Raw genomic sequence first — 15878 nt, forward strand, 5'->3', positions numbered from 1 at the left:
CAGGGGACTCTCAGCAAGGGACATGCTGAGTGGCTTGTGCCCCCTGACCAGGCACTTCCCACAGCACCCACAGAGCCCCACATGCCCTTCAGACAAAAAACCCCCAATGAGCTGCACACACACTCTCCGTGGTTCTCTGGAAACTAGTTATGACGTATGAGCTCACTTAGTGAGTTTTTCAAGTTTCACAGTATCGTTCCTCGTTCTTCTAAATAAGTCAGAACTCCATCCTTCCCACAGGGCCTCAGTCTGCAGCAGCTGGTGGGATGGGTCCGCTGGGCAAGGTTCTTTCAACACCACACAAGCCTCAAGTCTTCCGATAAGCGCTGAGACTGGACTGAGGGGGCCATGCCAGCTGTCCATCTGGTCCTAACTAGCCCACGGTCATTTGAGTATTCCTCTTAGCTGTTCTTTGTGTGTGACGCCTGTGTACACATACGACTAGGCAGAGGCTGGAGGCTGACAGCACGTGTTTCTGAGACGGGGTGCTCTCATGAAACCTGGAGTTCATGGATTTGGCATGGCTGGCTGGCCTCCCCAGTACTGGGGTTACGGATGCTTACTGCTGCTCCCAGCTTTCCACACTGGTGCTCTGACCCAAACTCAGTCCTTCATGCTTGTGTGTGAGCCCTTGACGAGCTGAGCCATCTCCCCAGTTCTCACACTAAGCCTTTAAACCAGGCGATGAGAGGTTCAGCAGCATGCGGAATCCTTTCCTATTAGGCTTAGCGAGTGCCTGGAGTTACAAGCTTTCTGCAAAAGTGAAGTGTACCCTAGGATGGTCTCCTCACTCTCTGGCAAGCACCCCACTCTTAGGCCAGGCCAAGGAGTGGCAAGCAACACAGCAGACAGAATCATTGGCTGGCTGGCAGAGGGCTTAACCCTGTACGCCCCCCCCCCCCCCGTCCCCAAGGCACACAGGACTCAAAGACAGTTTCATATTTTAACAAACTTTCCTTTATTAGGTTACTGTTATGAATCATCATAAAATAGAACAGAACAAGAGTTTCAAAACTATACATGCCATGAGGCTTTATGCTGATGGGACAGCAGGGAGGGGTGGCGAGGCCTGGGTGACAGAGTATGGGGGATTCGGGTGAGCCTGGCAATTCACCAGCATCCTTGGCGTACAGCTGGACCAAGATGAGAAGCTGCGATCTGTACAGTTGAATATGATCCCAGTTGAAAATGGGAACAAGTGAAATTTTACAATCTGACAAAGCCCCCAAAGGGAACAAAACAAAACAAAACAAACAAAAACCCTCAAAAGTTCAAAATATGAAGGGGATAATTTACATTCTTTATCTAGTCTTGGCACCAATTTTGTGCTTTAAAAATTATACTCCACTGGAAGACTGGGAAAAAAGGTACCTACAGCAGCTGCTTAAAACAATTCTTACAAATATATATATGTAAATATATTAAACATTTTCAACATAAAGTCATCTATTGTACCTGTGCAGAATGAGCAGAACTCAGACTCGACGGGAGTTGGTTTCTTTCCTTCTTTTTCTTTTTTTTAAAGGACAAGGTTTCACATAGCACTGGGTGGCCACAAACTCACCATGTAGCTGAATTCCTCATCCCCCTGCCTCCATCTCCTGACTTCTGGGATCACGGGTGTCTCACCATGCCTGATTTTCCTCGGTACGGGGGTGGAACCTGAGCCTGAGCTCCCTGCATGCTAGGCAAGCACCCCACCACCTGGGCTACATTCCCAACTTAGGGAGTTGATTTCAAAGTAAGAGAAAGGGCAAGAGAGCAGGGGCAGGTGCTGGAATGCTCCGTGAGGGTGCTGCTGGGGACGGGCAGTCATCTCCTGCTGTCTCGACACCCCACTCCCGAGGCCTGAGGCTGGTGTGGCGGGGTCATGATGAGTGTTGCTCCATGTGGCTCTTGAGCCTGAGAGGCGCAGGCTTCCAAGATGCTCCACGCTGCTCTTGGTCTCTTTTACACTGCTTTGCCTATAGCTTTGGGCATTCCACTCAACCCCGTTCATCCTGATGGTGCTCCAGGCCCAGAGCTCTGAGGATGCCAACAGGAAACACCAGAAAAGTCAGGTGTGAAATTCAAAACTCATGGAAGACAAGAGACTCAGACACATGCAATGGTGTATGAATGTCCAAGGCAAGCGGCAACCTGGACATTCGGACTTGCACAGCCCGATAATTCTCCTTGGGGCCTGCTCTGGTGCTGGTGCGGAGCCCTTTGGAAATCAGGTCGAAGGATCTACACAATGACACATGCCAGTTCATATGCCACAGGCATGTCCCGGGAAAAGGGGCAGGTGTGGCACACACATTCCAGGGAGGTGGCGGGGGGGGGGGGCAACAGAACACACCAAGGGAGGTGACCCAACAATGTTTCCTTTCTAAATGGAATAAATAAACGGCCTTTGTTACTGTTTCAAGAATAAATACAGGGCATGGAGCACCAACAGCTGACATTGAAGCCGGGCACTCGTTGGCCCGAGGGAGGTCCAACCTGGGGTTCTGCCTCAGTGTCCATGGTGTGTGACATCCTGAGCTTCATCTCTGTGCCTTGTCCTGGCCATTCCTGCTTTGGGAATCTGCCCTGGAGCTCTGGCATCTCCCACTAATCTCACCTCCCAGGACCCTCAGGTGGCTGCAGACTCTCCGCCGGGTGGGGAGCAGCCCACTCCACGTGAGAGCAGACAGGGGCCCGACAGAGGCTTCCATAGACGTTTATTCTCTGCATCTGGTTCAGGGAAGGGCCTGGATGCTGCTGCTGCTGCTGCTTCAGCCAGTGTTGGGAAGGGAGGAGAGAAGTCCCTTGGCATTGGGCCGCCTAGCAGAGGCGGCTGGTAGGATGAGAAGACACGTCTGCCCATGGCTGAAGGTGGGCATCCATCCCAGGCACGGGGGTCAGTGGACCCCAACGGCTCTTTGAGTTGGCACCAGGTGGCTGTCGTGTGGCGGTCCTGGGATGTGGGTCACTGGTAGAGGAGGTAGGCCTTGAGGGAGGCAGGTAGCGGCAGAGCGGGGATGGCACCCAGGCGTTCCTTTCCCAGAGCTAGGCGCACCGAACGCCGGCACAGGTCCATGAGTGGCAGGGGCTCCGCTGAGAAAACCAGGGAAAGAAAAGGAGAATCTTAGCAAAGCTCGGGAAACTTCTAGAGTAGACCGTGCTTACACCATGCCCACGGTTAGCACTGAACGGAGTGGATTTTAACCAGCAGATCACTCCCACACGGGATTGGAAATTCTGAACTGTTCTGATGACTGCAGAGAAACCTCACTGGACCAGACAGATTCTGAGGCCCTCGGCTGACGGGGATGCAGGTGTGCCACACCTGCCCCTTTTCCCGGGACATGCCTGTGGCATATGAACTGGCATGTGTCATTGTGTAGATCTTTCGATCCGATTTCCAAAGCAGTGATCCCCCAGCAGTGATCAGCTGCAATGGAGCAACCAGAGAGGCTGCTGCTGTTCTCACTCCCCTTACAGAAAAGGGAACTGAGAGGTACCATCTTGAAAACTTGCCTAGGCTTGCCCTGCTGAGGAGAGGGGGCTGGGACCTGAAGGAGCTGTTCCTGGTCTCCCTGTGGGGTCACTTATGCCCTGTCTGGACAAAAGGTACCCATCAGTGTGAGCAGCTCCAGGGCAAATGGGACCCAGCTCTCAGCACTCCCCATTCCAGTCACAGGCCCCAGACAGGCTGTGGAGGGGAGGCCCGTGTCTACCACTCAGCTTCTACTTCCAAGAGCCTCTCAGGTACTGTCCTTGCCTTCCTTTTTCTGCAGAGAACAATGAGGAACAGAAAAGGTGCCAAACAGGCTAGGGTAGAGGCTCAGGTCCAGTTCCGGGCACCCTGTGCCTAGCATCCATGGTCTGAGCTACCATATTGTATTGCCCAAGACATCCGACAGGGAAACTGGAAATGCCAGCCTGGCTGCAGCTGGAACCCCAAGGGTACTCAAGGCCACCTCCCTGCACTGTCCTAAGAGCAGCCCAGATGTTTCCCGGCCAGAGGAACTCATGACAGCTCTCTCAGGTGTCCAGGTTAAAGAATGGCTTCCCCTCCCAGCCTCCGAGGCCCCTGTGTTCTGTCCTGCGGAGGCGGCCCTGGCCAGCTGGCATCTCAGAGTTCTTCAGTCTGAAAACTGTTTCTCCCAGGCTTCTCAACACCTTGAGTGTGGGCAGACCCTGCCAACCGGCATCCCCAAAGCAGTCCCTCCCACTCTGCTTGGGACCAGGCACAAATGCACACGTGGAATTGTTCAGTGCCCCCAGATCCTGGGGCTATAAATAGCACAAGCAAATGGACTGTGGCTCAGTCGGAACCCATCCCTTGATGGCAAGTTTCTGTTGTGAGCCAAAAAAGATAAAAAAAAAAAAAAAAGAAAAGAAAAAAGAAAAAAAAAAAAAAAAAGCTCAGAATGAAAACTTTCCCCCCAAATCTCACTCCACTGAAAAAGTGGGCCCTTTGAAAAATGTGTGTGCTTCTTCTTTTGTGTGTACATGCTCATGTGTGTACAGATGAACATGGTGAGGGACACGCATGCGTGTGAATGTGGAAGCCAAAGGACAGCCTTAGCTGACATTCCTCAGGAAAGCCAGCCACCATGGTGCTGACTGTTCGGAGACAAAGTCACGGCCTGAAGTTCACCAGGCTGGCTAGCCTCAGACATCTGCCTGGTTCTCTGCCTCCTCAGTGCTGGGGTTACATGTGCACACATCACACCTGGGAGTCAGACTCAGGGCCTCATTCTGCAAGGCAAGCATTTTCCTGAGCCATTTCCACAATGCTAAAGTGCCTTCTTCTGTTAAAATTTCAATATTTACCAACGTGCCTCAAAACATTAAAAATAACCCTTTAAGGGCTGGGGACGTAGCCCAGTGGTAGAGCATGTGCTTAGCACGTGCCAGGCCCTGAGTTGAGACCCTATCATCAAATAAATAGCATTAAACATGACTGAAGACTGGGTTCCATGTCTGAGAGAAGGCGGAGACCGCCAATGGGTGCAGGATCCTATGGGGTTGGGAGAACAGTCTGATGCTGACTGTGAGGTTACTGGGTGCTTCAGATGGATGAATTAGAATATGTTACCTAAACTGTATACACCAGCTGTTCCGGAAAAGAACAATGTGTGTGTGTGTGTGTGTGTGTGTGTGTGTGTGTGTGTGTGTGTGTGACTCAGTCTAGAGGTGCTCGCCATGAAAGAATGAGGACCTGAGTTCAGTTCCCAGAGCACATGAAAAAAGTTAGGCATGGCAGCACACACTTAGAATCTCAGTGCTGGGAGGCAGACGTGCGAGGATTCCTAGCTCACTGGCTAGCAAGTCCCAGGTCCCAGAGAGCAGGTGGAAGTACTCCAGGAAGGACACCTGAGGCTGCCCTCTGGCCTCCACATACATGTGCATATGCACCCACCCACATACATGTGCATATGCACCCACCACGCATACACCCACATACATGTGCATATGCACCCACCCACATACATGTGCATATGCACCCACCCACATACATGTGCATATGCACCCACCCACATACATGTGCATATGCACCCACCCAACATCTACACCCCCCACCCCCCCCATACATGTGCATATGCACCCACCCACATACATGTGCATATGCACCCACCCAAACTCACACCCTGCCCACAGAATAAACCTGAGCTGATGGGGTGGCTTAATGTGTAAAAGTGTCTGTTGCATATACTTGATGACCTGAGTATGATTTGGTGGCATGGGTGTGCCAGCACTCACACATGTACACATCACACACACACACACACACACACACACACACACACACACACACACAAACACGGAAACTGCAGCCATAGCCTCTCAGGAGAGAAACCCAAGCAGTGATGGTTTTGAATGGGAAGCTTTGCAATAGATCTTTTCCTACATAATGCACAGTAATCACCTGGAGCCTGGAGGCAGGAGCAGAAAGTAAAGGAGTTTCATCCATCCATGGCCAGCTAGACCCTGAAACCAGAAGGCTTAACTGCAGCCTTTGGCCAGTACCTGCGGCTGTAAGGTGGCCCTCCTGCATGGCAGAGTGGGGACCCTCTGTGTTTCCTCCCCTCCGCTTGGGAATGCCACCATCTGGTGTCACTGGGACAAAGGGCCTGGGGCTGCCCAGCGTAGTCTTCCAGGAGGATGTGGCTCAGCCCCACTTGGGGGTAGAGGGGCTTCCCCAAGGACTGGAGGGCTGTTGAGGAAGCACCAGGAGTCATGGAATGTGGCCCAAGAGCCTCACCAGCCGAGACGGTATTCCTACCATGAACCCCTTGGCATTGTGAGTTTCAGACCACCTCACAGATACCCATGAAGAAAGTTTCCAAACCAGAGGACTAGGACTGAACAAGCCCCTGCTCCAGCTCCTGTGATTCAGGACCGATACTGCAGCTGCCGTCACCACCACCACCATGGTGCATGGAGCATGTGCTGTGGACCCGGAAGGACTGTTGCCCCAACCTAGAGATGGGCATCCCAAGGTCTAAGCACCAAGGACTCTGAAGGGATGCAGTAGACACCTCATTCACCCAGTGCAGAAAGCAATCTCACAGTGGGTGGGGGTGGGGAGTGTCTGTGAGACGGTCATGAGCTGTGGGGCCTTCCAGGACCAGCTACAGGATGGGCAGCTAATGGCTGTGGTGATACATTAAGAGCTGAAAATATAATCAGAGTGAACCAGGCACTCTGTGAACAAGAACAAACAGGTCCCATCCCCACCCTCGTAGAAGAAACAGTACACAGAGCTGTGCTCTGCCTGCTTTTCAAAGCCTGGGCAGAGATGAGAATGCATGGATCATGCAAAGAGACATTGTTCCAATTTTAATTAGGCACTACCAGGACCCAGGAAAGTCCCTCCCACTTCAGTACTTCTGGCCAGGAGCTACAGGCTTGCTCCCTGTTCCATCCACAGCCCAAGTGTCCACCGCTGTTCCACTGAGCTGGTGGGTACATGTCCTGTTGGCTGGAACCTCTGGCCACCTATGCTCATCTCAGGAGGCCGAGGTGGCCACTGATATTAATTGTTTGTATGAATGACAGATGGGGGGGAGGGCTGAATGTGCAGCAAAGACACCAGGAAGTAAAATAGACACGATTTCCAGGAGCAGAAGGTTGAGGACCTGAAGAGCCCACATGCCAACTTCTGCATTTCTAAGAGGAACAGCTTCCTAGTGGCCTAGTCAGAGCTGTACAGTCCCAGAGCCCCAAGCCTGAGACTCCTGTGGTACTCTGAGAAAAACCTGACTCAACTGAAGCTTCAAAAGTACCGTGCGAGCTGGGGAGATAGCTTAAGAAAAGCACTTGAGTAAATATGAGGACCAGACTTTGGATCCCCAGGACCCAGTACATGCCAAGTGGACGCGGCAATCTGCCTGTAATTCCAGCCTTGGAAGATAGAGACGGGTTCCCCAAGCAAGCTGGTTAGCAAAGACTAGCCACAATCAGTGAGCTCTGAGTTTGATTGAGAAACCTGCCTCAGCGAGTAAGGTGGAAGTTATTGAGGATGCTGCTTCCTGATATCAATCTCAGACTTCCACGGGCACATGCACCCCTGCAATGCACCCCGACTCACGTACCCATGCACATGCCCCCCACACATGCACCCATGCACATGCACCCCCCTCACAAACACATTCATATTCACAAATGGGAAATAATTAAAGAAAAAAAGGCAAGTGTTTGTCCAGTCTATAATTTAAAGGATCAAGTCACACCAAGAAGGGACTCCAGTTCAATGATGGTGCTCACTCCCATGGTACCTGCGGCTGGCCTAAAAGCAGCTGACAGTGAAAATACTCATGGGAAGATTCTAGAATGTTCTGAGTGGAAGTAGCCATTGTGTTTATTCTTTGTATTAACCAGTTCTCACAAGAGGAGCCATGAAACCTCAATGCCTTGTCCTTGTCCCCAGGAGGACAACTGATACCTCTCCAAATGATACAGGTGCTCTTGGTCCCTGCCCCCTAAACTCTCAGCACCTGCTGTCCTCATGAGGCCAGGGTTTCTGAGAGAGGCACTAGAACACTTCTTAATGGTGTGACACTCTCTGAAGGAAGTCCTGGCAGGGCAGGGTAACGAGTCTCCCCAGAGTGCGGCTTGGATGCAGGAGAATGAGACGCCATCATTGTGCTGGGGCAGCCAGAGCGTCAGCAGGAGAGGCGGACACTCACTCTGAGAACTGGCCAGGAGTGGAGGGAGGCAGGCGGGCAGCGACAGCTACAAACTAAAAGCCAACAGCCTGGCCTGCTGGCGGCAGGGGACTGACTCTCCCCCGGAGCCCCCGCGAGGTCGGAGCCCCGCGAGGTCAGAGCCTGCTGACAGCTCCATCTCGGACATCTGACCTCCTGAACTGTGACAGAATATATCTCTGTTGTTTTAAAGGCCTGGTTCAGGGTAATTTGTTCCGACAGCCCCAGGAAATGAGTATAGCATCCTTCTTCCTCCACCAGGCACCAGGCCTTAACCCTGCTCCACCCACACGACTCCTGGCGAGGTCCTCAACAAGCTCTTGTTGCCAAGGCAGCTGTCCACATTCCTGACCTGTCATTACTTTGTCTTTCTTGAAACTTGTTCTTCCCTTGGCACACACCACCATCTCTTGGGACCCTCTGGACTCATGGCCTGCTTCTCCTGGGCCTCCCCCTCCTAACAGAGTCCAGTGTCAGCCCTCAAGCCTGGCTCTCCATCCCTCGGGGTGCTCTCATCCAGGGTCATGGTGTATTTGTTGTTGTTTTAAGTGTGCTGGGGATGGAACTCAGGGCCTTACGCAAGCTTGCTACCCTTAAGCAACACCCCTAGCCCAAGACCCACCGCTTTGAATGCCATCTATACACGGACGAACTCCCCTGCTAGTCCCTGTGTCAAACTCCAGGCTCGTAGGTCCACCTGGATTAACTTCTACCCCACATGTTCCGCCCTACAGCGTTCCCATCTGACTGTAGCCATATCCTTCAACCTGCTCAGGCCCAACACCGGGAGTCATATCCTTGACGTGCTTTCTCATTTCTTAGACACAATCTACTGAGGTGCACATTCTGGAATATGGCTGCCTCGACCTCCTCTATAGCTCTTGCCTTGCCTCAAGCCTAGTTCTCTCTTACCCCACAAACTGTCATGGCGGCCACTCGTGCCTATCATCAGTCAAGGGATCCTTGTGAGGCATGAGTTGCCCCGCAACAATGCTCTGAGGTGTCAGTGTAAGCAGGTGATGGCTCCAACACATGCCAACTCTTCCTACTCTACCCTGGCAGCAGGGCTAATGACAACATGCCACCTTCAGATGTCCTGCTCAGCAACCAAGGAAATGGCCATATCTATGTTCCTATCTGCATCTTCCAAAGTCAACCACATACAGCCAGGACGATGGGAAATGGGAGGCCAAGGGTCTTGGCTTTGTCTGGCACTCAGTTAAGCTGAAGAGAGCCCCAAGTGTGTATCACTGACCAGGAAGTAACTTGATGTGGCATGCTATGTCTATCTGGATCTTAGCTGCCATGACAGATGTCTGAGTTAGGCCAGCTTCCAACAGCTTATTCCCATCCTCACACTCCCACCCAACCTCTTTAGACTTTTTCAGTAGGGCTGGAGTTCTGGATTGAAGGAAAAAAAAAAAAAAGGCGAGCGAGCATTCATCTTTCTCTGCTTCCTGACTATGGATGTAATATGACTAGCTGTCTCATACCTTCCCCACACGATGGATGTAGCCCTCAGACTGCGAGCCAAAGCAACCCTTCCTTCCTTCCTTCCTTCCTTCCTTCCTTCCTTCCTTCCTCCTCCTTCCTTCCTTCCTTCCTTCCTTCCTTCCTTCCTCCTCCTTCCCTCCTCTCCTTCCTCCCTCCCTCCCTCCCTTCCTTCCTTCGCTGCACTCGTCAGGTATTCTGTCTCTCCATCTGTTCACCGGACATGTGTCTAGGCCTCTAGGACGCCACTGATGAAAATGCCATGTGAGCTACCCACGGCATGCCAAGGGCAAACACGCCCCAGGCCCCTCTTGACTGCTACGGATCGGTATGCTGTATGGGAGCTGGGATACAAGGAAACCATGCAAATTCTCAGGGCTCCTGAAAATATTAGCAGGCCTGCTGCCGAATGGCACGGTTAGGTAAATCGCATGGAGCCCAGATCTGGTGTCTGGGAGGCAACAGGAGCCCCAGCAATCCTCCCATCTGTCAGTCTGCAATGAAGGAGCCACCGCCCGCCCCCAGGCATTACTGACCACTCCTCTGCAGGGAGGAGGGAGGTAGGCCCAGAGCCAGGGTTCCCTGAGAACCTAAACCAGGACACTTGCATCCAGGAGTCCCAATCTCCACCCATCCCTGAAAATTTGGTTGTGGACTTACGCCACTTATTCCTGTAACAGACCTGCAGAACTTGCTCTGCTAGTTCCCTGGTCCAGGCCTGAGATGACTTCCGCAGGGAGGCTCCCTCTTAGGGGCACACTCGGCCACATGTGCCAGGAGTGCCGTACCCTTTGTGTTGGGCTGCACAGGGAATGGAGCAGGCAGGAACTCTGCAAGTGCAGATGCCTCCACCCAACAATGGGTTCCCCGTCATCGTCCAGGTAAAGCCTGGGTAGAACATGGAAAGGAAATGGAAGAGGCTTCTGGAAGATCCAGGAGTTAACTCATGTGTCTGACTCCTCTCACATTCCAGTGTCTTCCGAAGACTGATTTGAGAGAGAGGTGAGGCAGACTTAGGGATCCTGCAGGGTCAGAGACGATCGGATAGCCAGGTCTGTCTCCTGACATCAGTGAGAGCCACGCCTATCACTCTGGGGCTAGGGTTTAGAGTGCCAGTGTTTTAAAACAGCCATGTGGTTTCTGGTTCATCCCCTTCTGGAGACAGGATACACAGACCACAGGAGACACCCCTGTAGGAAATGAACTCCCAGAGAGGGGGCCTGGCATGGGGTGGATGGTTCTGGAGCACAGCTCCCATGTGCACTCTGGCTGGGCAGTCATGGGCCTGCACCTGCCGCCAGCATAGTACAGCTGCTGCTGCAAGCCATTTCAGCACAGAGAACGGCCACACCCTTTCCCAAGGACAGGAGAGTCAGTGCTGACTCAGCAGAGTCCCCATTCCAAGACCAAGCAAGTCTTTCTCAAGACTCTAGTGCAAAGGAGTGTCGCGCTCTGGGAGACAAAGACTCAGAATCTGGACAGAATTGATAAAGGTCCCTGACTTTCACTATCTAAGAAGTCAGGAGCATCCCCAAGGCTACAAAGCTCAACTTGGTGACATTGGCTACTGTGCTAGAATACGGTCAACTACAGCTAAAGGCTGGAAGCATGTCAATCAGAGAATAAGAAGAACTATTCATTCACTCATTTATTTATCTGCTTATTACTCCATCACCCACCCACCCATCCATCCATCCATCCATCCACCCACCCACCCATCCATCCATCCATCCATCCACCCATCCACCCATCCACCCATCCACCCATCCACCCACCCACCCATCCATCCATCCATCCATCCATCCATCCATCCATCCATCCATCCATCCATCCATCCATCCATCTATCCATCCGCTATTCACGAAGCACTGCCAGGGATTCCAGCAGGCTCTGGACAGAATTTCTCATTTAGCCAGGTATAGGTCAAGAATGATGAGGCAGTTTGAATGAATTTGGCCTCCATAATTCGATAGAAAGTGGCACTATTAGGAGGTGTGGCTTTGTTGGAGGAAGTGTGTCACCGTGGGGGCAGGCTTTGAGGTTTCCTATGCACAGGATACCATCCATTGTCTCAGTTGACTTCAAGATGTAGGACTCTCAGCTGTTACTCCAGCACCACATCTGCCTGCACACCACCATGCTTCCCACCATGATGATAATGGACTGAACCTCTGAAACTGTAAGCGAGTCACCTCAATTAAATGTTTCCTTTAAAAGAGTTGCTGTGGTCATGGTGTCTCTTCCCATCAATAGAAACCCTAATGAAGACACTCAGCCCGTATGGATACAAACACTGGACTATCTCCTTGAAGACATTTTCAATCCAGTAACTCCACAAACTAGCCAGGGCCCTAGGGATGTGGGGGACAACGTGCTTTAGACAGAGCAGGGAACACTTACGATCAAGTCCGTTCAAGTAGCGCATGCGGATCTCACAGTGGCCCCAGACGGCGCTCACTACAGGATACAGTTTTTTACCCTTGAGTCCCCGAAAAGCCACTCCCATGTACTGTCCATCCACAATGAAACTCAGGGTCCCATCATCCATGTCCAGGGCCACAAGAAAGGAGTCAGGGACAATGAATGTCTCGTCTGGCTCCAGAAAGGCTGGGTACGTTTTACTTGGCTGGTTCTTGCCATCATGGTAGAGACGGTTGCGCCCCAAGTCCCAGCCCCAGGACTCGTGGTTATTCCCTACGAGGGTTGTGTACCCAACAGAGTGCAGAGGGGCATCCGCTGTGGCCACCCCCACCACAGCATGTGTGCCTCGCTGCCTCATGGCCCATGTGATCTGCCACACATGCAGTCCACGTGTGTACCCAATTTTGCCCCTGATAGCGTCTGTGCTCTGGGCCACCGGATGCCGGTGAAAGATCAATTTGTCATCTTCCTTCACGAAGACATTGAGCGAACGGTCATTATTGTTCCAGGAGTGGAGCAGCTGGACATCGTAGGGCACGGGAGGCATGTCGAGCAGCAGGTCCAGCCGGGTGGGCTTGCAAGTAATCCAGACCCTGGAGCTCCTGCTTCAGAGGTCGGTACGTGGGGTCCCGCATGTCCACAGTCTTGATCCCTCCCGTGACCTTCTGACCCATGTTGACCTTTGCTTTCACCTTTTCAATGACTCCCAAGGCAAACTCATCAATCTTGGAGCCTTTGATTCCAGATTTCTAATCAGGGCTGGACAGGATTCCTAAGGAAGGTTGCTAGGCGATCTCTGAAGGTTGAGGAGCATTCAGTATTGCCTAATGGATGGAAAGAAAAACAGGAGAGTGGGTGAGAAGGGTGCAGCAGCAGGGGAAAGATTACAGAGGAACACAGAGCACACACACCAATAGGTCTCAGCAGCTTGGACCCTGGCACGGACTGAAATGTCCTCGTCCCTGTGGCTACACCGTCACAAAGGTAAAGGGGCCATCCACCCCATGGTCTGTGTGGAGAGGCAGAGGTGGGCTTGGGGCCTGAGAACTGCTCTCAATGTGCTGGGTCTGTCTGAGACACAGGAGATGCCATTTGGGCTTCTTGGTGGTGTTTCATAGTTAAAAGGCCAAGGTGGCAGCCTAGACCCCGGACTCAACTCAGTGACACCTTGGTCAGAATGAAGGGATGCACACCACTTTGCTTCCCTGTGCGGAATCTGAACCACAGCACAGGCAGATGGAGACACTGGGCCCAGCTGTCCCTCTTCTTCTCCAGCACAGTCACCTCTGACAGTCATGACACCAGGTTGCCCCAGGGAGGAAATCCTGATCTAGACAGCAGTTCAACTGAGTGCACGCACACTCAGCCAGGCTCTGAGGCCCAGAGATCCGTACCCTGCCTGGACTGGAGCCATCAACCAGGCTTTCCTCAAGGGCCCTAGCTGGGCCCTGGATTCAGGACAGGGAAGGGGCAAGGCTCACCCACTAACCCACACGTGGTTCTGGGCGAACTTGCAGATAATCAACTGCTTTGTTAGAAGAAACCCTTCACAGAAGACAGCGTTCCTTCCTCCTCGAGTCTTCCTGCTCAGCATGGCAGGCGGGAGGCCTAACCCCACACTGCCTCTTTCCTCTCTGGCTTCCCCATCTCCAGGATCTGTTAAGGGGAGACCTCACTACAGCTGTCTGCTTGATCTCCAGTGGTGACCGAGAGGAGGCGGCGGTAGCGGCTAAGGGTCAGGCTGACATCACTCCCCCACCTGCCCTCCCCACCCAGCTTTGGATCAGGGAAAACAGAAAAACATCCGCACTCCTCGTGAGCAGGTGCTCTCTGCCACCCAAACCTGGGAGGCTGGAAAGACGCTCAGGAAAGCAGCAGAGTCAGACTGCGGGTGTGTGTGGCAGCCCACCTATGATCCCAGTGCACCTGGGGGTGGACACAGGCTCTCTCCAGAGCAGGCTGGCTAGACAGACTAGCTAAAGTAGTATATTCAATGAAAGATCCTTCCCTCAACATGTAAGATGGAGAGGTGAAAAAGACACCTAGTGCCGTTCTCCAACCATCACGCACATGTGTACACACACACACACACACACACACACACACACACACACACTCACACACACCGAGGTGGGACAGGTCTGCAATAGGACCAATGTAAGCTGCTGTCCCTTGGCTGGGAAAAGACCACCATGAGAATGATGTCTTCTGGGTGGAAAGGTCTCCTGGAGGTTCAGTCCCAGGGGAAAGATCTAGGCAGGAGCATGTACCCAATGCCCTTATCCTGTGGTCAGGTCATACCTTCCTTCTTGGTGCTAGAGAGAGCACATGGCATGCTCTCCACCCCAGCCCCCAATCCCAAGGATACAGGCATCTCTACAGAGACAAGGGAGGCCTGCTGCCCCCAAATCTGCATAGACCTGAGGTGCCCCTTTGCAGCTGAGGACTGCACCAGTTCCACAAAGCCCTGTGGATACTGTGACCCTATTTCTGGATGTCTAGGTACAGCGATCGTAGTTTCTCTCATCTTTCTTTGTGATACTGAGGATTACACCTAAAGCTTTGTAGCTGAGCGTGATGGTGCATACCTTTGATCCCAGGACTTGGGAAACAAGGGCAGGCGGATCTCTGTGAGTTCGAGGCCAGCCTGGTCTACAAAACAAGTTTCAGGACAGCCAGGGCTACACAGAGAAACTCTGTCTCAACAAAACAGAACAAAGCACCCTAAAGCTGTGTACTCGCCTGGCAGGAACTCTACCACTCAACCCCATCACTCGCCCTTCTAAAAACTTACTGTTTGGACCCAGGGCCTCACGTTGCTGGCTCAATCATTCATCTGTGGTTTTGCTCCAAGCCCCCTGAGTTACTACGCTGACTTTCCTCAATGATAGAGCTGGAATAAACCTTTACTCACCTAAATTGCTTCTGGTCAGAGCGTTTTATCACAGCAGGCAGAAATCAGATGAAAACAACCAGAAATGAGCAAATTTTCTGTGGAAAGGCTCCATGCTAATTGTCTTGGGATTTATGAACCAGACTACAGCTATTCAACTTCACCATCACAGCACAAAAGCACCCATGAAAGGCATGCAAACTGATGTTCATGGCTGCATTCCAATAAAACTTTATGTATAAAAACAGGCCAGCCCACAGCCTGCCAGTCCTCAAGCTAGATTATGGCTCCCACTCTATCTCCACTGAATGAAGCTTTGTGAAGGCTGAAGCAGGCAAGCATGAAGCAAATATGACAATGGATCTCTTGGTAGCCTTAGAAAGAACAATCAAAAAAAGTGACCCGAGAGCAGAGCGTCCAATATCTGTCCAGGTCAGTCCCACACTCTCTTCTAGTTCTGAGATGTTACTAATGGCCTGTATATGGCCTAGCGAATCCACTAACACCCACACTGTACTGAGCTGTAGGAAGGGGAGAGCCTCAGGCATGGAATGGCTGTGAAGGGTGGGTGTGAGAAGGAGGAGCTGGAGAGAAGGTTAGCACAGTTAAAGTAGCCACAGTATTGTGAAATGACTCTCTGAGAAGGGCAGGCTAGAGGACACGGTCCAAGCCCTGTCTTGTATGTGTGCCACCATCCCATCGACTGAGTCACCTTCTGAGTGGTCAGTTGCTATGGCGATCCTAGAGTCACTCTTGACTCATCTTTCCTGTGTGTCCAGGTTGTTGGCTGAAGATGACACTGTCCTATTGTCCATAGCAAGCCACCTCCTAGGCTATGTAAAGGTGCCAAGGCCATCCAGCTTCCCTCCCTTCACCCACTTTAAAACCGC

The 15878-nt window shown here is 52.2% G+C and overlaps 1 protein-coding gene across 1 annotated transcript in view; it reads right to left on the reverse strand.

Annotated features, from left to right (window-relative positions):
* Window positions 1–935: 935 nt before the first annotated feature.
* The window catches only part of Spsb1 (splA/ryanodine receptor domain and SOCS box containing 1), a 63176-nt gene continuing 48233 nt past the window's right edge, over window positions 936–15878 (reverse strand). Inside the window, 3 exon segments of the mRNA XM_037203194.1 lie at window positions 936–3081; window positions 12075–12675; window positions 12677–12919. Of these exon segments, the coding sequence (XP_037059089.1) occupies window positions 2954–3081; window positions 12075–12675; window positions 12677–12769 (822 nt within the window). The 5' untranslated portion in view covers window positions 12770–12919 and the 3' untranslated portion in view covers window positions 936–2953.

Source organism: Peromyscus leucopus, chromosome 2, assembly GCF_004664715.2.
Source record: "Peromyscus leucopus breed LL Stock chromosome 2, UCI_PerLeu_2.1, whole genome shotgun sequence".
Lineage (NCBI taxonomy): Eukaryota > Metazoa > Chordata > Mammalia > Rodentia > Cricetidae > Peromyscus > Peromyscus leucopus.